This window comes from Carica papaya, chromosome 6, assembly GCF_054855325.1.
Source record: "Carica papaya isolate Zhongbai chromosome 6, ASM5485532v1, whole genome shotgun sequence".
NCBI classification, from domain to species: domain Eukaryota; kingdom Viridiplantae; phylum Streptophyta; class Magnoliopsida; order Brassicales; family Caricaceae; genus Carica; species Carica papaya.
In genome coordinates, this window is record NC_142314.1 from 7,903,830 (window position 1) to 7,928,098 (window position 24,269).

At 36.1% G+C, this 24,269-nt stretch overlaps 3 protein-coding genes and 1 pseudogene across 13 annotated transcripts; 2 read left to right on the forward strand and 2 right to left on the reverse strand.

The window, feature by feature from the left end:
* Positions 1 to 937: 937 nt before the first annotated feature.
* On the forward strand, positions 938 to 4,274 carry LOC110818935 (transcription factor ABORTED MICROSPORES). Of its 3 annotated transcripts, none has more exons than XM_022047974.2 (9): positions 938 to 1,065; positions 1,469 to 1,574; positions 1,683 to 1,883; positions 1,980 to 2,067; positions 2,183 to 2,251; positions 2,451 to 3,215; positions 3,294 to 3,650; positions 3,766 to 3,942; positions 4,018 to 4,274. In XM_022047974.2, the coding sequence occupies exons 2-9, from the start codon at positions 1,474 to 1,476 to the stop codon at positions 4,201 to 4,203; spliced, it is 1,944 nt and encodes a 647-aa protein (XP_021903666.1). In that variant the 5' UTR covers positions 938 to 1,065; positions 1,469 to 1,473; the 3' UTR covers positions 4,204 to 4,274. The 3 variants fall into 3 exon arrangements, with proteins under 3 accessions (XP_021903666.1, XP_088062746.1, XP_088062747.1); XM_088206620.1 differs by having other exon boundaries at positions 1,980 to 2,058; XM_088206621.1 differs by having other exon boundaries at positions 1,800 to 1,883.
* Positions 2,531 to 5,160, reverse strand: LOC110819073 (stellacyanin pseudogene; annotated as a pseudogene). Its single transcript, XR_015812889.1, has 3 exons — positions 5,148 to 5,160; positions 4,792 to 4,902; positions 2,531 to 4,712 (listed from the first exon to the last, which is right to left on the reverse strand). The product of XR_015812889.1 is annotated as a stellacyanin pseudogene (transcript).
* A 473-nt stretch (positions 5,161 to 5,633) lies between these two features.
* Positions 5,634 to 6,441, forward strand: LOC110818936 (transmembrane protein, putative (DUF1279)). Its single transcript, XM_022047975.2, has one exon. The coding sequence runs from the start codon at positions 5,767 to 5,769 to the stop codon at positions 6,226 to 6,228; it is 462 nt and encodes a 153-aa protein (XP_021903667.1). The 5' UTR covers positions 5,634 to 5,766; the 3' UTR covers positions 6,229 to 6,441.
* An 848-nt stretch (positions 6,442 to 7,289) lies between these two features.
* On the reverse strand, positions 7,290 to 23,991 carry UBC23 (ubiquitin-conjugating enzyme 23). Of its 8 annotated transcripts, none has more exons than XM_088206616.1 (9): positions 23,698 to 23,990; positions 20,803 to 22,845; positions 20,103 to 20,243; positions 19,298 to 19,783; positions 18,724 to 18,793; positions 18,482 to 18,621; positions 18,022 to 18,333; positions 8,370 to 8,665; positions 7,290 to 7,666 (listed from the first exon to the last, which is right to left on the reverse strand). In XM_088206616.1, exons 2-8 carry the CDS (start codon positions 22,843 to 22,845, stop codon positions 8,417 to 8,419), a joined length of 3,441 nt encoding a protein of 1,146 aa, XP_088062742.1. In that variant the 5' UTR covers positions 23,698 to 23,990; the 3' UTR covers positions 7,290 to 7,666; positions 8,370 to 8,416. The 8 variants fall into 8 exon arrangements, with proteins under 8 accessions (XP_088062742.1, XP_088062740.1, XP_088062739.1 ...); XM_088206614.1 differs by having other exon boundaries at positions 7,290 to 7,788; XM_088206613.1 differs by having other exon boundaries at positions 7,290 to 7,796.
* Positions 23,992 to 24,269: the final 278 nt, after the last annotated feature.

The following is a 24,269-nucleotide window of genomic DNA, read 5'->3' on the forward strand; positions in this document are numbered from 1 at the left end:
GAGTATTACAAAAAATATTAAATAAATTTAAGAATATAAATTAAGATACGTCCCTATAACTCGATATAATAATAAAATAGTTCAACCATATAATAAAAAAGATGAATTATATTGAGATTGAAGCTTTAGTTGAGTTCATGCTTGTTTCATACAGCGATCATGTCTTGTTGTCTAACGTGATGTCCATGTAAATACTATTTCGAAAAAAGAAATTTATCTCTTAAATGAACATGATATCAGATGTTATATGAAATTAATTTAACAAATACTCCATGTTTATTACAACGAGAGAATTCAAAATGTACAATGGTAAAGTTAACAAAGAAAAAAAAAAAAAGATACAATAATAAGAACTTAAATGGAGAAACAAGAATAAACAAAGGGCATATGAGAATTTAAGCCAATATTATATATATGTATGTATGTGTGTATATATATATATATATATATATATGAGAGTTAATGACGTATACTGTTTAGATTTCTCATAGTTTGCAGGGTAGTTGAGAGTACCACAATATGATCAAAGATATACTATAATATGTAACCAACAAAATTAAAATAATATAGAAAAGAAAAAGAAGATCACAAAGTCGTTAGGGTTAAAACGCATCTTAGCTCATGCAATATGTTCATTAAAACTTATTATAAACTTATATCCATTGTTAACTAATTAATTAATTTACATAAACATTTCACAGAGGTTCAAAATTTAACGGCTAACTTTTTACCTGAACACATTAATTATTTCATGTAAATGTCCGTAAAATTTTCATTTTAACTCTCAATATCTTTTACTAAATATAGAATAGTATTTACACACACATATAAACATGTATTATCTCTTTGTTTCATGCAAGCTCTGCAGTTTACCTACCACACTAACAAACCCAAGTTCCAAACACATACATACACACATATATATACATATATATATATATATATATAAGCTGCAACAAAATTGTTGGATAATTAGGGTTCAAATTTTTCTTGTTCATTCAAAAAACCAACCCAGAAGAGAAAGGAGATCTTACTTTTTAATTTGGACTAACTGATTCTGATGAGGTGAGTGTAGTTAGCAATTGCTATCAACTCACGTCTGTGTATATCTTACCCCTTATTTTCTTACGTAATTTCTCTTCTCATCTGTTTGTCTACCTTTATTTTCTTCACTCATTATAAGTAGTTATACAATATATACATATATGTGTGTGTGTGTGTGTCTATAGTGTATGTCTGCGTATAATGAAGGCTTGTTTCTTTCTTGTCTCTCTGCAGATGAAGTTTAGTTACCCTTTTCTGACATAAGCAGGGAAATCAAAACATGTGTCTCATACATATAATGGCTTCTTGGGTCTTTTACAGTAGTGTGATTAATTAATTAATTGCTTATATTAAGTGAAACCAGAATGGTCAATTGGGTTTTTTAATTGATTAATTAATTAATTAGTATTAATTGATTTTGCAGGTAACATGAATGTTGTACTTGAGAATCTGGTAAGAAGACTGAGACCCCTTGTGGGCTCAAAAGCGTGGGATTACTGTGTTGTTTGGAAATTAAGCGAAAATCAGAGGTTAGAAATTAAAACAAATATACACATGTATTCTCTCTGTTTTTCTCTCTATCATAATCTGGTTTTATTATGCATATATATATATATATATATATATATTTGTTTCAGGTTTATAGAGTGGGTGGGTTGTTGTTGTGGTGGAAGTGAGAGGATTAACATTAATGAAGATGGTGTAGAAGAAGGATTACTCCATTGTCACGGTCAATCTCAAGTGCTTTCTTGCAGGGATGTTATGGTTGATCATCCAAATTCCAAATCCTGTGAACTTCTTTCCCAACTTCCTTCTTCCATTCCCTTAACTGACTCTGGGTATACATCTTCACATATATTTCTTCTTTTATATATGTGTATATATATATAATGTTTGTCATTACTAATCACAAAAATATAATTGTGATTAAACAGGATTCATGCACAGACTCTGATATCTAATCGACCCAGTTGGCTATTCTCCCATAATTCAGATTCAGATCACAGTATAGAGGTGATCAAAGTAAGAAAGAACTAATTAATTAACGTTTCTAATTAATACATAGTTACAACAATTTTTAATGTAGTAATTTGCTGATTAATTAGCTAATTCTGAATTAGCTTTCCAATTTATGCAGGAAACAGTTGGGACAAGGGTATTTGTCCCTGTGATTGGAGGACTAATTGAACTTTTTGTTACCAAACAAGTATGCATTTTCTAATTACTTTTCCTTGAATGGTTAATTCAATTACACTAGAAGCATTTGGTATGGCCTTCATTCTAAACTTACCTTTTTTATTTTCTTGCCTAAATCTTTAAAAAAAATGATATTTTCATGATGGAACGCCTAATACATGTGTAATATGCATGTATATATATGTTGTTAATTAATAAAAATATTACAGGTATATGAAGATCAAAATGTGATAGACTTTATCATATCACAATGCAACATTTCAACGGAGCAGGAAACATTAATCATGAATTCAAGGAACATGGATTCGAATTTCCAAGTCACAATTAGTAATTTACAGTATTCATTGGATGAACTTGAATCAAAACCTTTTCTACCAAATGATCAAAACGATCATGATGATCCGAATGACATGAATCACCATGTTCATCAACAACCAGTTTCTTCTGCAACTGAAAACAGTATCTTGACCGGTTTGGCAGCTTGTGAGAATATCTCCATTGATAGACTCCATTTATGCAGCCCTGATCCAATGGACCTCTTGCAGCAATTCAATTACTCTAATTCAGATCATAAAATGAGTGATGCGGCTGCTGCATTTTTTGAAGTACATGATGATCAGAGCTCATTTGCTTCTGATAAGGCCATGATCAATATCCACCCTTTTAAGTTGGATGACAATAATAAGCTTCAAGACAATTTTGATCATCATGACACTTCAACAACTAAAGATCATCATCATCATCATCATCACCAACATCACCAACAAGGAAATGAGATCAAACAAGAGAATGGTCGGTCTGATTCCATCTCTGATTGCAGTGACCAAAATGATGATGAAGATATCGATGCAAAGAATCGAAGAGGCAATGGAAAAGGGCATCAAGCCAAAAACCTCGTTGCAGAGAGGAAGAGAAGGAAGAAACTCAATGATAGGCTGTATGCTCTTCGCGTGTTGGTTCCCAAAATTTCAAAGGTTAGTTTTTCAGTATCATATCTGTGTTATACACGTAAATAAGAGGATATAAGCCTTAAGGGTTTGTATTATTTGCAGCTGGACAAGGCATCTATTCTTGGGGATGCAATTGAATATGTGCAAGAGTTGCAGAAACAAGCAAAAGAACTACAAGACGAGCTTGAAGCTCAGAATGAGTCGGATGATGATGATGATGATGATGGCGCTTCCAAGCGGACAGGCATGGTAAATGGCAACCATAACATGATTAATGAGTCAGAGATTTTCAACCAACACGGAATTATGAACATTGGATCTAAACCTGATCACCATGTCAAGGCTCCAAATGGGCTAATTCATGTGGGTGCATCATCATGCATCAATAATGAATCTCATGTGTTAAAAGAAAGTCTTCAAGACTCTGAAATGACCAGTGACAAGGGACAACAAATGGAGGTACTTTCATACAGATCCCATATAAGTATATAAATATATATATATATATATTCTTCTCTGTATTTCTTAATTCCTCTTATGAACATAATGTAATATACGGATTAATCAACCGTAGCCTCAAGTAGAAGTGTCGCAAATAGACAGGAATGAGTTCTTTGTGAAGGTATTTTGTGAGCAGAAACATGGAGGGTTTACAAGATTGTTGGAGGCTCTGGATTGTTTAGGCCTTGAAGTAACAAATGCTAATGTAACAAGCTTTAGATGCCTTGTCTCCAATGTTTTCCAAGTTAAGGTAAAAACATCCTTCATCTCTTTAATCACGCTTATTTGAAGTTTTTGAAGTAAGTGTAAAATGATTGATAAGCAGAAAAGAGAGAGCGAGATGGTTGAAGCAGACGATGTAAGGGAATCGTTGCTCGAGGTAACACGAAACCAGTGGAGAGGATGGATGCCTGAGATGGCCAAGGCTAGAGATCATCATCACCATTATCACCATAGTCACCACAACAATTTCCTAATTCAAAATCACCATCTGCACCACTATCATAATTAGTCCTTATGTATGATCAGTAGCAACATTAATTTAGTCAAAACATGTTTAACATATTTGATCTTTTCTTGTTACTTCCTGAAAATTTCTCCTTTTTTTCTATGCTTATGGACTATAATGAACAGTAGAAAAATAACAGAAAAATTTTTTGGATTCAAGAATAAACTAATACAATTTGAACAAGATTCCAGAAGCAACAAGACAGATGAGCAAGTTCCAATTTTGACAGCCTGCAAAAGTAAAACTTAAAGATTTTGAAGGTGGGTTTGGTTCAGATTCAGGGATTTTCACAGCAGTAACATTTGAGACATTAATGGCGAACCTCATCCCACCAAAGCAGTGCCCAGCTATAATGCAGATGAAGAAATACTTTTTTACCTTGCTTAATTCTACTTCATCTTCTCCACTCTCATACTTTGCTAAGACACCATTACCGTTACTTACATCACATGATTGGTAACTCGCCTCTGTTACTTCATATGCGTTGTGTTCATTCTTTGAATATTTGAATACTAGAAAACCAAATTTCAGATAAAGTAAATTTGATCAAAATCAGACATGAAAGAGAAGATGAAGATAATTATTGATTACCTAGAATATCGCCGAGAGTAAAATTGTATTTGTGTGACCAGGAGCCGTAGTTGACATCTGAGTTCCATTCTTCTTCATCACCAACCGTGTAAACTTCAGATTTGCCAGGTTCTAACAAGATCATCATCAGAATAATTATGAACAGGAAGCTATAGTAATACATTATCAACACCTTATTAGCTATAGCTTGGAGTAAAAGCAATATATATATACATATATGTACGAAATGATTGTAGAATAAACTTCAATCAGAAGACATGGGAAAAAGGAAAGGTCAACTAACTCATTCACACACCAAACAAATACGAACACACACACACACACACACACAATTATATTGAAATCTCCATTGTCACCTGCAAACTCCGGGAGGCACCAACCCAAAAAATTTTATTTATTTAATGGGCCTCAGTGAGTTCTCTTGCTATTAATCAATTTACTCATTATGACCGGCCGAGAGAAAAATAAATAAATAAATAACATTTAGTAAAACAAATTGCTTATAATAAGATTTTTACTCAACTACATCAATTTTGAATGATTTAAGATTTAAAAAAAATATAGTATTATTTTTTTCATTTTAAAATTTTATTTTATTTATTTTAATATATTATCAATGATTTTAAGAATTTAATAATTTAAATATACTGAGATATGTCATATATGAATATGGCAGGGTATTTAATATTTTAAATACAAACTTTTAGGATAATTATTAGATTCTTAGAGGTAAAATTAACTCTCCTTTTTTTTTACATATCTATTTTATATATTTCTTGACATCAGAAGTCAGAGACCCACGACTAACCGGTCAAACATAAAAACTAAACCAAATGCGCTGTCGTTTCATTTCAGTGTGACTGATAAGCCGGTCGGTCATCCAATTCATTTCAAAAACCCTAATTCTCCAGACTCAAAAACCCCAACTCCCTCCCACACTGGCACCCCTCTCCCTTGCTTCAATAAGTGCAGTCAATGGCAGGCCGATTCAAGGAACTCTTGAAGAAATACGGAAAAGTTGCACTAGGTGTTCATTTCTCTGTCTCCGCGGCCTCCATCACCGGCCTCTACATCGCCATCAAGAACAACGTCGATGTCGAATCCATCCTCGAGAAATGGCACCTCCCCGGCGTCTCCCCCGAGGAAAACTCGCATCCAGTGCCTACCCCAAACTCAGAACTTTCCGAATCCCCAGACGGAGGAGGGTGCGTGATGGAAGATCGAGCAAATGGTCATGAGAGACCGTCAGCCATGAGTGGGGAACAAAAGAAGAGGAATCGGACGGCCGAGCTCGCCGCATCGACCGGTGGAGCACTCGCGCTGGCAGTGCTTTGTAATAAAGCTTTGTTACCGGTTAGAATTCCTATCACGATCGCACTTACACCTCCGGTGGCTAGGTTTTTGGCTAGGCATAAGATTACCAAGAACGGTGTATAATTTAATAATATTTATTTCAATGTTTCTTAAACATAGAACAAAATTTATTCTTCATTTATATTTTTCTTCAGTGTTTTTACTCTGTTTTTCCTTTTTTTTTTTTGCCCCCCCATACGCTCCTTGATATTGATGGATTAAGAGAAGGAGAGAGGGCAAGTGATAAATGTCAAGCTACTTTTTCTTTCATATGTTCATTATGAATTTTGATCTTCATTGCTTGAGTAGCTGATACGTTATGTTATGGTTAAAAAGCTACATGTAAATTGTGTTCTATAATTCATTAGAGAGAATATGTTTTAAAATTGACATTGCAGAATTTTGGATAAACTTACTTCCTATAGTTTTATTAGAATTGTGTGTTAAAACTTAGTCCCATAAAAAATGTGTTAAAAGAAAGAACAGTTTTTTCAAATTAATTTACCATAAACAGCTTACTTGTTCTAGACATAAATGGCTAAACACAGATCAACATGATTTTTCAATGTTTGACTTTCTTCCTGAGGTAGAGACAATAGACTGGAACCGGATTTGAGGGCCTGAAAGAAATATGATTTACGAATGCATCAAAATGTTTATTATATTCTTAGATAAATGAAAAATTATCAAAGCTTTTGTCAGCAACTGGAAATTTTGATAAATGAAAATTGGAAGATTTGTTTTAATGAATTATATTATCGATGTCCAGATCTGGATTACGAAATTTAATAAATAAGATCCGTACTTTCCAATATATATATATATATATAAGACCCATACTATAAAACCCTTTTTAACCTTTCTCCAGATATTCCCGATTCCCATCTTTCACGGCAAAAGCTTCATCTGACATTATCAAACATTATGTGTGCATAAATTTAAGTTCGTAAAATTTGGAGTTATTGAGTTAAACATATTATTTACCTGTAGACTCACTAGTTTCATGGAGTTACGAGAAGCCCTCCAAAAAATGTTAATATCTTCCTATTTTTTATTTGTATTAAAAAAAAAAAAGAAGGGATAAGTTTAAAATTAACGAGGCACCTCACAGAAATTGTAGCGGAAGATTGGAAGCATTACAGGAATTCAACAACTACTGTTGGGTATTTTTTTCCACTTAAATAATTAGGGGTTTCTGCCCATACATCTTCCCCATCACAACATTTTCTGTCTACAGTTACTGATAACGCAGACATACCAAAACTCACATATTATGATTTTTAATCATCGAGCCTAAAATGACGAAAAATCCCAAAGTAACTCCAAGTCTTCACACTTTCAATTCACCAAACACCTCTCAGAAAGAAACTTTATACAGTTGTTTTGTATTTTAGCAACAAGCAATGTGTGATTAATGTATCAGCAGCGTCCGACAATCCCCAGTAATCTGTTCATGTTCAACATCTACAGCGGGCCTCTACCTTTATATCAAGTCCTTGGCTTGACTCTACTTCCGATGAAGCTGAATGAACTTGTAGAAGGAACACGCCGTGTGAAGTTAAGTGAAATTTTGAAGATAGTATCATTCTTGAGCTAAACCAACTACTTAGGTGTTCACGATAATTAAAGACTCAACCAAGTCGTCTGATAGACTTAAGAGGAAATAAACATTTACATGTCAGGAAATCAAGGAAAAATAGTGAAAGCCCTATCCCACATCAAATTTCTTTTATGTCATGTGGTCTTACAACAAAATCATAAACAATAAATGAATGATTGAAAGAAAAAATTATAGGAGATAATAGTATACTACACATAGAGATATCCAACATGAGAGGGAATCTGGAGGGCACTCCAGTAATCATAACTGTTTGTCATTCTAAACAAAAAAAAAAAAAAAAAAAAAAAAAGCAAACTTAACAGTTACTCCGAAAAAATGACTGCCTTCCCAATACCAACTGAAAGTTGTGAAAACAGATCCAACACAATTGTTAAGGAAGCAAAGAGGGGAAGAAAATTTGTTCGAATAAGCTCTTAGCTGGTGGAAAATTCCACATGACAAAAAAAGAAAGCCCAGCTCCCAAAAATTCATAAGGCTTTCAGATATTGACCAGAAAAGTAAGTTTCCCAACATGAATCATTAATAAAACATGCATAGGGCGGCTCAAAAATCCTTTATATTGACAAGCATCTAAATTTCAAAGCACAGGTAGTAAAACACTAACCTTGAGGGTTTCAGTAACGGGAACTTTGCCCCTCAAAGCCTATACTATTATTGATGCAGATGCTTGAACTCATGGCAGTTGGCTCCAACGTCAGTTAATGCTGAGAAAAGCCTTGGCATAATCTTAGCTAATATCAATTTGAAACCAACTGAAGTTGAATTTGCATTGTCGCCTTCACTTATGGAAGCATCTTTACTAAGAGAACCTATTAAGTAGCCTTTCATATGGGCATCACAGGCCTTCAAGATGTAGTAGCCACGCTTTCTGAAATGCTCTTTCACAAGATCTTCAAAGTCCTAAATATCATGGTAATCAACTTGCAATAATTAGAGAAGGTAGTCCCTTATAGTCAAAGGAAAGACAGTATTTAATAAATCAATTTTACAAGGATTCCCACCAAAAAAAAGAAAAAAAAGATCTTGCATTGATAATATGCATAAGAACCAGTCACTGCTTTTCCTAAATAACTAGTTTATATCCATCATATAAAACAACAGGACAAGAGGAAGCATTCCGGCTCTTCCTATAAATAGTATGAGTACTCACTTTGCCGACTGCAGACGACATGTTGCAGAAGTTTAACAAAAGTTTTCTGAATATACCAGGAATTATATACTTCTTTCTAGACTGTGTTAAGAACATCTGAGCTGTTGAAGTGAAAAATGATTGAAAGAATTCACCCATTTTTTAAATCTTAGTTCAATGCGGAAATGAAAGTAACAACCTTGTGATTCATGAGTATTGTTGCATGAATCTTGTTTCAACCTTTACAGTTGAACAATTTAATCTTTCAATGCAACTATATAAAATGAAATGAATAGACAAAACGATATGAAGCATTCTTTCATTTTCAAACCTCAGTTCGTTGTGGAAATGAAAGTACCAAACTTATGATTTATGCGGATTGTTGCATCAACCTTGTTTCAACCCCTCAGTCAAATGATTAAATCTTCCAATGCATCCGCATCAGCAATCATTTAGAATAACATGGATAGATAATATGATTAAATAAGTATTTCAATTACTCAACAATGTCTCAGTTCTATCATGTGATTAAAGTGAATCTATCCTTTGTGATGTATTTTATTTCCTATGAAGTTTGTGATACATTATGCTAGGCAGATAAGAAAATTTTGAAGAAGAAATAACCTTCTAGTTAGATGCATGAATGATCAGCATATTCAGAATGATGGGAGTACCTAGACTTTTAAAATTATGTTTGGTAAGAAGAATGTTCCTTTGAAACTGATGACTCCAGCAGGGATCCATAACCACTAGCCGAAAAAAAGGCTAGAGAGATGGAAAGCCACGTGAAAAGTTGGAACCATCAGTATCAGATTTTGAACAGGCCGTTGAAATGGAAGGAACAAAAATTAAATGAGGACTAGGACCTAAAGATGGACAAATTCAATAAGAAGGCATATTGAATGAGTAGGAAGAAGAGTCACCAAAAGTAGCACATAACAAGAAAGATCCTTAGATTTCTCAATATCTTTCACTTAAAGAGAATTCTATAAATGTTTGGTTCAAAGGAGAACCCAGGTCACCTATTAAGTCTGCTGATGGCTCCATAAAGAGTATGAGACGCAAACTTGTCAATTTATAGATTTCATGTCACCTATAGGGCTCATAGTCCTAACCAACTGTGTCTCCATTATATTTTGCTTCTGCTTTTTTTAGATAAAGAAGAAAATATCATTAGAAGAGAGGAAAGAAAAGGAGGAAAGATAATGGCACATAAGAAATTGTTGAATATAATATTTTATTATTTAATTTCTTTAATTTATTATTTAACTATTTGATATTTGTAATTAGAATTTTATAAAAATAATAATCTCATATTATTAGAATTTTACTAAAATAAGAATTTTACTATCTATAGGTTAAAAATTTTATAAATACCCTAAATGTAATAATTTAAAAAGTGATAAATAAAATTAGTATTTTTCTCCAAAAACAACATAGTATCAGAGCCAAATAAACCTATTTTAGAGTTTTAATTTTAGGATTTTTTCTAAATCCTAAAATAACAAAATACATTAAGTTCATACTTAACTATCAAAAAACTAAACTCATCACCACCGTAGACGGAGTCACCGCTCACCGCCAGCCAATACACCGTACCATTTTCCACACGCGTAAGCCACACACGCCACCTACATCATCCAATTCAGCCCAAAAATCTCTGGAACACCGCCAGAAACGCCCGATCGAAGCAGATCTAGCCTTTCCCGCACGAGATCCGGCTTGAATCGCACATCTCCAGGCTTTTTTTTTCATGCAACTGCGCACATTCGGCAGATATGCCGTTCTACGCCCTCCGCCACTCCGTTCCGGTCGATCCACACCTAGAGATGACTCGTCTGCTCCTCTCGCACGCCACCCTAATCCGGCCACGCACTAAATTGCGCTACATTGATTGGACAAATCTCCTCCGCCACACCATTCTAGTTTTCCGCACACGTGGGGCGTCCAATCTAGCCATATTGCACATCGGACCACTCAGATCTGGTTTGTCCGCACCTGAGCCGAGCTGTCCGCTTCCGAGCCGCTGTCGAGCCAAGTCGAGTCGAGGTCAAGCTGTTTTGAGCAAATGTTGAGCCGTTTATGAGTTTTGAGCCGAATTCAAGCCATTTTATGAGCCGATTTTGAGCCGTTTCTTAGCCAAGTTCGAGCCACTTTTTGAGCCGAGCCGAGCTGCCTTGCCAGATAGATCTGCTTTCTCCGCACACGAGCCACTCCGACCAATCTTTTTTGGTCCTTTTTTTGGCTTCTTTGTGTGCGGATGCCTTTAATTTCGCAACCAGGCCTTCTTCATGCGCAAACCCTTTTTGACCAGCTTTTTCAGCTCCTTTTTCTAGCTCTTATGCGCGCGTCCACCTCTAGTTTCGCAATCCAGCACATATTCGCTTCTTTTGCATGCGAGCCACTCCGACCAATCTTTTATGTTCCTTTTTCAGTTCTTCCGCGCACATACTCCTTGAGTTTGCAACTTGGTCTGCAAGTTGAGCATATGTGATATCACTGCACCAACTTGAAAAGGAGTGTTGAATATAATATTTTATTATTTAATTATTTGGTATTATGAAATTAGAATTTTATGAAAATGACAATTTTATATTATTAGAATTCTAGTAAAATAAGAATTTTATTATCTGTAAATTAAGAATTCTATAAATACCATAAATGTAACTTAAGAGTGAAAAATAAATTTTTTTTTTTCTCCAAAAATCTACAGAGATCCTCTTGAACAAAGAAAAAAAAGAATCATAAGCAACAACATGAAAAATAATGTAGACACCACATCTAGAAATTAATCAAAGAGACATCCACAAAATATTCACGTGCCTTAGCCCAGAGAGAAGCCAAAAAGATCTTTCTACCTTGAGAAAAAAGGAGGTAAAAAAAAGATCTTTAAAAGTCTCATATTTTTCACCAACCAGAAAACCCATAAACCTACAAAAAAAAGAACTCCTCAAAAGAAAAAAACACCCTAACCTCCTTCTTCACCCCGATTATGGTAAGAGAAAAAAATAACAAGACAATCGAGAGACAAGAAGAAACCCAGATGACACCAAATATATCTAATAACCTGGACCAAAGTCCCCAGACGACATTATGATGCAAAGAGAGGTGACAATGAGACAACACATAAGTCAAGGGAGAGAGCACAACTAGGTCTGTGCGCTTCAAGCAGAATTATTTGTTTTGAGTCTATTGAGAATAAAGTGGAAGAAACCTTCATCTTTGAGGGAGCAATTGCCTTTAGAAACACAGTGCTGAGGGCCTCATTCTAACCAGACTAAGGGTAATGTAAGCAATTACATTTGCCAATTTTGTTCAGATGCCCCAAGATCATGTTTTTTGGATACTTTGACACTTTGAATAGGGAGAGTATGACAGAAAAAAAGTTTAATTTGAGTTTTTCAAATATATTTAGCAATTGTTGTCCGCTTTTTTTTCGCTAATCTACTAATTTGCTTAATACTATGGGTAAGATTACGACTTCTGTCACATTGAGATCTTATTAATGCTTTAATCTTTTAAAGTTTCTTTATCTGAATTTTAATCATCGTTAGATTAGCATTACTTAATGCATTAGAAACAACTTTGTAATCTCAATTCAGAGGCACCCATCAATTCAGTAGCAATCCTGGGAGAATTTTTTCAATATTCTGGTCTTGTGCGATGCAATCAACTCATAATTGATGCTTAAGAACACCGTTATTCAAGAAACTGTAGGTGTAATATCTGTAGGTTTATCAAATTTCCTAAATAGGCAAAGAAATCTCAATTTTTCCCACATCACTTAGCACTAGAGATGTACAGATGCGCATTCAACTTAACAAACACCTCACAGACAGCAGAAAACATTAATCAATCGACTGCTTTTACCTAATTCAGTTTACTTACAGTTGATACAAGGCTCGCCATCTTCTGTAATAAATGCCACAACCCAAACAAGCAAGCATGTCAACCATACTCCCAGGTAGCAAACGACTAAACACATGGAAAGAAACATGGTTTACAGAGGATAAAACAAAGCATATTTGACAAAGAAAGCAGAAGCGAAGAAGAAAGCAGAAGCGAGGATGAAAAGGTGCAAACGTCAAGGCAATGCAACGTGAATTCAAGTGAAGATGAAGATGAGAAGTTTGATGATGTGCTATCCCATGCTGAGGAGCCTGAAAGGGAAGAGCAGATCAAAGGTCAATGTCAAGCGATGGTTATGTACAAAGATGAAGAGCAAATCATGGAGATTGTCCCAATGGCGGATCCAGAGGTAGAAGAAATTCTTGCTTTGAGATTAGATGGAATTGAAATTGAGAACAGACTCTCGACAGGGTGTTTGCAGTAGGCTTCTCAAAATATTCAGAAGTTTAGCAAAGCTATGGGGATCTCTATGGAAGTATGGAAGCTCAAACCTTTTTATTTTTTTCTGAAATAGAAAAGAGGAGAAATGAAAAAAAGAAAATGAGCATCACACTGTCTAAGGGGAAGAAAAAGGCTGCTGAGGGTACTCCGAGAGAATTAAAAAGACTTGAATCAACAGTAAACTATGAAGGGAAGAGGATGAGGGAGAGGAGTCTGGGAGGGAAAACAATCTACTAATTTTATGATTGGTAAAATAATTTCTTGAAATGTGAGGGGCGTTAATAACCGAAGTAAGAGACTCATTATTAGAGGATGTTTGGCAAAATGGAAACCGGATATTGTTTGTCTGCAGGAGTCAAAACTGGAACAGTGTTTGGATAAGACAATTCACAGTATGTGGAGGGTGAAAGAGGTTGGTTGGCATTGTATCCTGCCGGTTGGCACAGCTGGTGGTATTATCCTCATGTGGAATGAAGAAAATGTGAAATGTTTAGAGGTGATCAAAAGAGAAACTACTATATCATATTTATTTAAGAGTAGTAAATCTAATTGTGAGTAGGCTTTCAGTGGTGTGTATTGTCGGGGCAACAACAAGGAGAGAAAGAAGCTAAGGAGGGAACTTGAAGCAAATAGGAGGAAATGGGGTGATTTCTGGATCATTGGGGGGGATTTCAACATGAATTTATGCGGAGATGAAAAAATAGCAGCAATATGAGGATGACTGATGCTGTCCAGTTTAGGGAGCCAGTGGATAAGCTGAAATTAGTTGATCTCCCTTTCTCTGGAGGGAAATAGACATGGAAAAATATGAAGATCCAACCTGAGTGTTCTAGAATTGATGGATTCCTGGTTACCCCCGTTTTTATGGCACAATTACCAGAAGTTATTCAGAAGAAACTTCAAAGGCCCACGTCTAATCACTATCCTATCTGCCTTCATGCGGATGGGATCCAATGGGGGCCAATTCCTTTCCGTCTTGACAATAGATAGTTATCGGAAAAGAGATTTGTTTCGTTGATTGAAGAGGTCTGGAAGAATACTGTAATTCAAGGCAATGCAAGTTTCAGACTGGTTAGAAAATTGAAAGAGGTAAAGAATGTGATCAAGGTGTGGACCAAGGAAGAAAAATTGGAGGGGGAGGCTTTCACTAGTATCATGCAGGAAATTAGTGAGATTGATCTGTTGGATGGGGATGGTGTGCTGGAAGAGATTATGACCGGGAAGAGAAATAATCTGAAAATAGACTTAACAAACTTATGCAAGGCTGAGGAGATTTCTTAGAAACAAAAGTCTAGAGAGAGGTGGGTTAAAGAAGGAGACTGTAACACGAAGTACTTTCAATCATGATTAGCAATAGCAGAAGAAGCAATTATATACCTGAAATCTGGGCTGATGGCAGCAAAAGTACTAGAAATTCAGAGATTAGAAAGGCTACCAAAGATTATTTTGCCTAGTTGTACCAAGAAGAACACTGGAGAAGGCCTAACATGGATGGTATTAACTTCAAAAGACTATCTGAGACTAATAAAACAATGCTGGAAATGGAATTCTCTGAGGTGGAGATTAAGGAGAGCTTGGACTTGTGTAATGGGGATAAAGCTCCAGGTCCGAATGGTTTCAATATAAAATTTATGCAGAAATTGTGGTATATGATCAAGGATGATGTTATGGAGATATTTAGGGAGCTGCACAAAACTGAAAAATTCGTTAGGGCTCTTAATTCTATCTTTATTGCTCTTGTTCCCAAAAAGAAAAGCTTAAGGAATTTGGTGATTTCAGACCCATTAATTTGGTTGCCTGTGCATACAAAATCATTGCCAAAGTTTTGTCTGGAAGACTTTCTAAGGTGCTTGGAGATATTATTAGTGATAGTCAAAACACTTTTGTGGAGGCAGACAAATCCTTGATGCTGTAATCACAGCTAATGAGATTGTTGATGATCTTGTAACTATTAGGAAAGAAGGAATCATTTGTAAGCTCGATATGGAGAAGGCATATGACCATGTTAGTTGGAGTTTTGTTGATTACATGCTTGAAAATTTTGGTTTTGTGCCAAAATAGAGATTTTGGATGCGTACATGCAATACAACGACATCCTTTGTTGTTTTTAAAGATGTTTGCGTTGGTCGTGGTAGCAGTACACTTGATGTATCCCATCTCTTATTGGTGGATGACACTTTAATCTTTTGTCATCCTGATGAGAGAAACCTCCTCCATTAGTGGTGTGTTTTACTATACTTTCAAGGGGTGTCGGGTTTAAAGATCAATCTCCAAAAATCTGAATTGACTAAAATGGGTGGTGAAGGGAATGGGAGATTATAGCGGCTGTTTTGGAGTGCAGAGAAGTCACATTACTGATCAAATATCTTGGCTTACCATTGGGAGCTAAGTATAAAAGCAGTGCTTCTTGGGACCCTGTATTGGAAATGTGTGAGAATAGGTTGACTGGTTGGAAGAGACAATTTCTATCAAAAAGGGGGAGACTTACGTTAATAAAAAACACCATGGCTAACTTACCAATCTATTATTTTGTCTACAATTTTGATCCCAGTGCATATTGCAAAAAATCTGGAAAATCTACAATGTAGATTTCTTTGGGATGATGACAAGGAGAATCATAAATTTCATCTGGTTAAATGGGAGGAAATCAAAAAACCGATTAGGTATGGAGGGTTGGGAATTAGATCTATTGTTGATTTAAATGTGGCATTGTAAGGGAAATGTTTGTGGCGTTATTTATACGAGGAGAACAGATTATGGAGGCAGCTTGAATGGATCTGTTGGGGTGACTTCATGTGGGACAACAGTGGGGTCACAAGGCTTAGAAGAACTCATGGAACGAGTTTATGGAGGAAAATCTTGATGCAGTGGCCTATTTTTTTGAAAAATCTGCAGTGGAAGGTTGGTAGGGGTAACAAAATCAGATTTTGAAAGGATATTTGGATAGATAATGTGTTTAATGAGGAGGTTTCCCATAATTTTTTCCATTGCTCAGGCACAAAATATGCTGGTTCAAGATGCTTACAAGATTAATAATGGTTGTGTTGAATGGGTGATCAATATTTCAAGAAATTTGCAGAAATGGGAATTCAGAGAGTTCGAAAATCTGCTACTTTTATTGACTGCTCAACAGGTGTCCACTGGGGAGGACAAGGTGCAGTGGAAGCTGGATAGAAGTGGTGTTTTTTCTGTCAAATCTTATTACAAGCACTTAACAGAATAAAAATGTGATGAGTTTTAATTTTCCCGCAAGGCAGATTTGGAAGGCAAAAGTACCCCCAAGAGTTGCTTTTTTTTTTGCATGGGAAGCAAGTAGAGAATGCATCTTGACAATTAATAAACTAAAAGCTAGGGGGGTTGGTCATTCCCAACCGGTGCTAGTTGTGTATGGCTAATGAGGAAAGCTGTGTGCATGTTCTGTTGCGGTGTCCTATGGCTTTTGGGTTGCTATTTATAGTATGATTGGAGTTAGCTGGGTGATGGCTGGATCTATTAGGGAGGAATTGTGGGCTTGGGAAGAGATTCACTTAGAAAGAAAGTTGAAAAATCTAATTCTTTTATCCTTGTTTTGGATTCTATGGAAAGAGAGAAATTCCAGAGTTTTTGAGGGTAAAACGAATGATTTGTATAGTTTGACAGGGGTGATTGCATTATTTTGGATTTTTATTGTTAGGGCATGACATGATTAATGATGTGAATTTTGGGTATGTTATTGATTCGCTAACTACATTGTAAAGTTTTTGTAAAGGGACAGTACCTCCGATTGTACCATGTTAATATAATTTCACACTTTTTATTTAAAAAAAATATATATATATTTTACAAGTTGGACATAGAGGCAAGTGAAATTTCCTTCTTTTATCCTGATCGAAGACGAATAACTTCAGTACATGCTGCGAACAATGAAAGCATTCCTCTAAGTTCTCAAAAATCCCAAGTCTTCAACTAGCCGTAACCACAATTGCCACCCATCACTACAAGAGAAAAACCATGACTGGTAGGACCAGAATGTTCATGACTTTCAGTTGGATATAGTCATAAACAGATTAGCCATGAGATCAACTGCTACCAAACTGGCTCATGACTGGTTGCAGTTGCAACTTGGTAACTTTGTTTGATCACAACCAGTCAATCAATTGCTTTTGGAAGTCAGGCACAATCGATAAACCAGTTGCTTTCCAGAGCTGATTGCAACTGCCTACCAATGATGATGGGGCCAATTGCAATGAGACTACCAGTGGGCAGTGGCAACCAGAATCCAGTTGCAACTGGTGACTGCCAGCCTGCCAGCCAATCATGCGACCAGCAAGTAGCTGATTCCCAAAAATTTTAAGTCGTTTTAGCCCTTTATTTGTTTTATATTATGAATAGTTTATTTTTTATGTAATAAAATTAGAATAATTTATGTAAATTATTACTTTCACATAAGTGGCAAATAATAATTTTGTACCTTATTCGTATACCCTTTTGATATGAAAGCTCCTCTAAGTCATTTTGTCTTTGTTTTATCTTTCAGAAAAAAATGACCAGCTTCATATGAAGAAAAAAAAAACAAACAAACTACATACATTTTGCCTAAACGGATATCAAAATAGCATCTGTAAGGGCTTCTACACATGAAATCTACCAGGTTCAAGCAACTATTTGTAAACATTATAACCCTTCCCCCTCGCCTTGTGGAATCACAGGAGATAAGGTAGAAATCACCAAAAGCTAACATGTAACTGGGGGAAATGGGAACTGGAAAAAAAGCAGAAAATTGGAAAGGGAATACTACCTTTGGAGGCCTCCGCATTAGATACATCATCGTCTTGCAGTTAAGCAAGAAAGTATTTTCATTGTATGCCAGTGAGTTTTTCTCTCCTTCAGCTGTTCCAATCTGCTTATCGTACCCAGCTTCATTAAAATATGGCTTTGAATTTAGCACCAGTCCCTGAAGTGAAACTAGGACTTGAAGGATGCTAGAAGACACTGGATCCCAAACTTCATTTCCTCTACCAGTCCATGTATTTAGAAGGCTAAGACACACCTTGCCTTCCTCGTACAGATTAGGATTGATCCTCCAACCACCGGAATGATAGTATGCTGACTGCATGTCACAGACCAGTTAGGCACAAATAAACAAGATATTTCATTTTCACATCAGAGTCAAGACAATTTATATGAAATTGTTAAAGGAAAGAAAAAACTTAGCCTCTGAAAAAGCATCACTAAAATACATAGCAAGTATTCCATACCGGTGGAACATCAGGATACTCCGGAGGAAGGTGGAAATCAAAGAAGAAGAGGCCATCTTGGTAAGGTGAACCATACGCTCCAACTATTACTGCCCTGAGGAGATCCATTCGATCTTCATAAACTCTCACATAAATCCCATCTGACAAGAATATTGAAACTAGTTAACCCAAATGTTTGTACATATGACATTCTTCTCAAGGTAAGAAAATGTTATATGCACTATAAACCAACACATGCTTACCAGGCAGATTGTTTTGAAGAATGTTCCAGTCTTGGTGAACTTTCTTTAACCACTTTCTTCCATTGCTATTCTGCAAGTTCATGTAAAAAGGCTCCGAAGTTCACGTCTGATCCTTGTGTTTTATTTTATTTAGCGAATAAAATTAGGATAGCAATGTCACAATAATGCCTCAGGCAATTAGCATGACCAGAATATGATGAAAATTTTTAGGTTACAATTTTTTAGACGATTGCTTGTTGAAACCTCCATACAAATATCAATGAAAAAAAAGAAAATACCATAAATTCAAAAACAAAATATGTAATTTTTATTACATAAGAAAGTCAGAAGAAGCTGTTGAATATATCTTATTCCCCAAGCTATCAGGGTACGTATGTGCATTGCATGACAAAGATACCAAGATACATGAGCGACGAGTCATACTTCAATACCACAATAGTTCTATTTCCAATCATGTAAAATTTCGAACAACAGTCTCAGCTCAAGTTGAAACAACCCCTGGAACTAATTGTTTTCCAGAAAAAGAATTTCAGGGTGACCTACTACCATGTTAATTACATAAACCAAAACGTACCTTTCCATTTGCACCAAGAAAATAGTGGTCCTGAGGATCTTTTGATATATCAAACCGTTTGAAAATGCTAGTGTCACCAGCACAACCTGCAGGATATTCTGATTCTTCACTTCTCAAGGAGTGAAACGTTTCTGCTTCTTCTGTATCTGAAGTTATAGAGACTTCTGCATTAACCAGTTCTTCTTCTTTCGCATGAGGGCTTTCCACACCACAATTTTCAATGGAATTAGATTTCTGAGAACTAGACTCGTCAACAGAATCCCTTCCCTCAGACACATTCCCTGATCCCTGGGATTGAAGTTCATTGTCACCTCTAGAATCTGAATCAGCATTTTTTTGTCCTCGTGAAAATATTCCAGAAGCCAGTCTGGTAACAAACCCAAGTGCAGCTAAAGGGAGAGCCAGTGCAGCATTCCTTCCAAAGTTATTCTCAGGACTCTCCTCTGTGTCAGAGTTCATGTCAGTGGAATCTTGCAGCCCAAGATCCTAAACATTAGGGAGTCACACTATCCAGTCAATGTACCAAATTATATATAAACAAAGAACATCAGGAATATATTAGTCAGTTTTACTAATCACAATGAGGAACTTAATGTTCGATGGTTTTACACTTTGAGGGGAAAACAAAATCTCCTAACTTAACAAATTGGAGTACTAATTCAGCTTCTCTCGAAACTTAGAATACGAATGAAAGTGGTCACAACTTAACAAATTGGAGTATCAAAGCTTCTCTGAAAAATTAGAATATGAATGCAAGTGGATGTGAATTAAAAATATATGGCTCTTGCATGAAACAGAAACAAACCTCTTGAGCATTCTCAAGAGCATCCATTTCATCATCATTAACCGTTTCCCAACTAGCAGCCCCATCACTGCCTTCACTTCCTGCAGCAATTGATTCATCATCATCATCTCGTCCAACAACATAAATTGCTTGAGGTCCAACCTAAAAGAAGGAAAACAATCATATTATGATCAGTAACTATTTCATCTTTATTACTTGAAAGAACTTTTTTAATCGGGAAAAGATCATGTCTATAAAATGCGGTGAAGTACATTTATAACCATGATATATTGTTATGAAGCTTAGTAATGTCAACCTCATACGACATGCAAACTTCCTCACTCTTGTTGTCCAGTTTACCTCAATCTATCTGGCAGGGGGGGAGTGACCATCAGGTTTCTCCTAAAAAAGATTTTTACACTTATCTATCAGGTCTTACAGATTCTAGCTATGTAACAAATGGAACAAGACCGGTCAGGAATAGAAGCCAAAATAAATTCATTTGCCCCTATGTAAGTCCATCAGAAAATAAAATGGCCACTAAACTTTCTACTCAACATATTTTATTAATTCAAAGGATTAAAAACTAGGACAAACAGTAAAATAGAAATAAATACATGGTATCCTAAAAAGCCAAGTTACTACTTTCTTGCAGTTAGATAATTGGAAGCAATTGACAAAAAAAAATAAACTAAAATGAAGAATCAGTGATTAAATATACCGTTGAGACCATTCCATCTGCCCAGGTTACTTCAATATCTCCATCCTTAAGGCCAGTAATATTCCCAACCCAAGAGAGATCTGAAAACTCTGCAGAAGCTTCTTGAGCTGAATGGCCTTCAACTTTCTTGGATCCAGAATGCTTCTTCACGTCTCGTTTAGCATCATTGAAATCAGTATTCTGCTTTGGCTCCTCAACAGAGTCCCTGGTAGAAAATGTCTGCTTTGAAACAGAAACTGGAGACAGTCGTACTACTACATCCCCATAACAATAATCATAATCTGGATGAGCCTCCAACTCATAGACACTAACAACTTCCTCCTTGTCAAACTCTCGAGGATCTTCAGCCCTGACAACTGGTTTTAACCACCTCACACAAGCAGTACGGTCCTTTGCATTCACACATTTCACAACCCCAACACGCCTAGCTTCATTAGTATCATCAACATCATCAGAGGCCTTCTCAACCACATATTGTTCTGTGACAAATTCGTGGTCACCAGGACTATCAATTGGAATCAGGGTCGTAGCATCCCGCCCATGTTCCATTGTTCCATCTTGCCAGGCTATATTGACCTTTGTCCGGCTATTGACGATTAAAAGAGCTCTTTCGAAATTTTCCTCTTTCTTTCGTGCCTTTTTATCCTTCCTAAGCACAACTTTACGAATCTTCTTCCGATGAAGAGGCCAAGGTTCAAGGACAGGCTCCTTTGAAACTGACAATGAACTACTGCAAAAGCTAGACTGATGTGATGCTTTACTTCGAACACCTTCACTATCTCTGTTGAGTGCAGGGTCTGGATCAAAGTCTGTAGATTCACCATTTTCATTTGGTTCATCTTGCGTGTCTTCTGAATCACACCCACTTTCAAGTTGACTATTATCAGCCTCATTTTTAATGGAATCACGAAGCCTCAATTTAGATATACCCTTATCTAAGGATATGGAGGAAGACTGAACCGTTGATGGAAGAAGGCACCAGTCACCCACTTGCCAACTCGCATGAGCAAAACAAGACAAGAGTTTTAGGTTTTTGGGATTCTGCTCTTCAGTTGGGGAAGTAGAAGAATCTGGGCCATAGCCAGCAGATGCAATCCAGTAAACAAATGCAGATCCAGCTGTAACCTTAGTAACAGTACCTTCCAACCGATTAGCTTTCCACAAGCCAGATAACCATCGAGAATTCTTGAAAACAGAAGAAGAGCTCGCCTTTACACGCTGGCCAGGGTAGTAAGGAAAATGCCCATCATCTTCAAGTGTATTCTTGGGACATGGTCTGAGACGCATGGGCTCAGCACGGACAACCTTACACACAGAACCATCATCAAACAACACAGTTACATTGTCTAATATATCATCAATTCTACCAAGCCAGGGACCATGTACCACATAATCTCCAACAGTGAAATCCCTCACACGTTTCAAGTCTCTGGATGAGATGTCTTTTATGATGGAACCATCAGGAGCCAATAAATCAACAGAGATATTAACATCCACCACAACACCCACTTGCCCTGTCGGGTCTGAAGCAGAAGCAACAAAATCCCCATGTAAGAACCCTCGGTCAATGACAGTTACATCCTTAATGTGTTGAACTGGCTCAGTGTCATCCATCCAAAGTACTCTAACCTGGTCAGCCTCAAGAGCACCACACTTATAGTTACCAGCACTATGGTTCCTTTCGCAACTCCCATTAGCATTACTATTCCCATCACCACCACCTTCTCCATTCTCACCATCGTCATCCTCATCATCTTCATCGTCATCTTCATCATCACTGATGCTTCTGTCTGAATCCGAGTCACCAGCCACTTCACCCACAATCCCTATCACACCATTGATGTTACTTCTCACAACATCATGTCTGTATATATATGGTACATTATGCACTTTCCTGAAAGTTTCATTCGACCCATCAACTCCATCGCTTTCACTATTTACGTTAGGATCCGAAATAAATCCTAGTCTTGAGACATCATTACCGGATGAGGTTGTGGAAGGCCCATTAACAATGGAGACAAGGTCATGTTGTTCGTTTTCCATCTAAAAATATGAAACATCATGATTAGATACAAGCAGAATCCACCACATTCCTATGCATGCTGTCATTAACATCACTCTAGGACAAGTTTTACACGCAGCAGCCCATTCTTTTTTGTTTCTTATCTTCCTATTATCAAAAGTTTTCTTTGCTTGATCGCTTGGGAAGCTTGAAACTAAGAGGAATCAATTCCAATGTCTCACAATTTATTCTTTCTAGAAAAAAAAAAAAAAAAAAGAACTAATTAAACCTGTTGCCATACATTGTAAGGTTTACTACTATATTTCTTGAGCCGATTATGTCATTGCACTTTTCTTTTCCTCAGTCTATCTATGTTGCTAATGGGCGGAAAAGAGAATTATCTTTGAATTACTGGAACACGTTCATATACCTTCGGTAGAACTATATAATGACTATCAGTGTAAAGGGGAAAAAAAAAAAAAGAAGCATCAGTACTAAGGATTGATTGTTATTAATTATCCCAGAAGCTCGTTTTCCATCTGCCAATAGACGGACTCAAAATTGTAGCCAAAACCAATTTGCAAAAGCAGTACTCAATTATCTAAAACCAAAATTTCTATTCAGCCAGTATATAATGAATCATTGAGGACAAAATCACAATCCATTAAGCAAAGAAACCAAACTTCTTTTGCATTAAAAAACAAAATACAAATTCAAAAAGAACATTAAGAAATAACGATAATTAAAAAAAGAGACAAAGTAAACTAATTCCATCCATTCTCCAGCTAAATGCATAACACCACGGTGTTTCAAACTTGAAGAGGTGATGAATAGTAAGGCAATACAAATTAAAACAATACACGAAAAACACGTTTCTTTGAAGAAAAAAGAACCTCGAGATGGATTTAATCGCCGGTTTGAGGAGGATCTGCGATTGAGTTACCTCTTGAAATCGACGATTCTTGAGAAAAGAAGATAGACAGAGAGGAAGAGAAAGAGAGATTCAATGTTTTGAAAGGAACGGCTCCTGGGTGTTTATGTTGATCATGAAAATAAGAAGAATATAATCAAAAGAAAAGAAAAGAAAGGAAGCAGCTGGATTCTATTCTTCGAAGCGGCATAAGGGTATTTTCGTCACTAACTCATTTCATTGTTGCTTGGCTTCGGCTCCTTCCTTCTCTGTATAATTATTATTAGCTCAAATTAGTAGTTGTTTGGGTTCTAACTATACGACCGTCACACACCAACAAACTGGGGATCCACAGTTGAGACATTCATCACAACCGTTGGATTTACATACTTCCTTTGACACCTCCCCTTTTTTTTTTTTTTGGTCCAAATAAAACAAAATTAATTATAGATATTATTTTCACTAAAACTTTTATGATATAACTATTATTATAATTTATTTTGTGAAAACATATATAATTAATTTATTATAAGACGTATATACATTAATTATAAA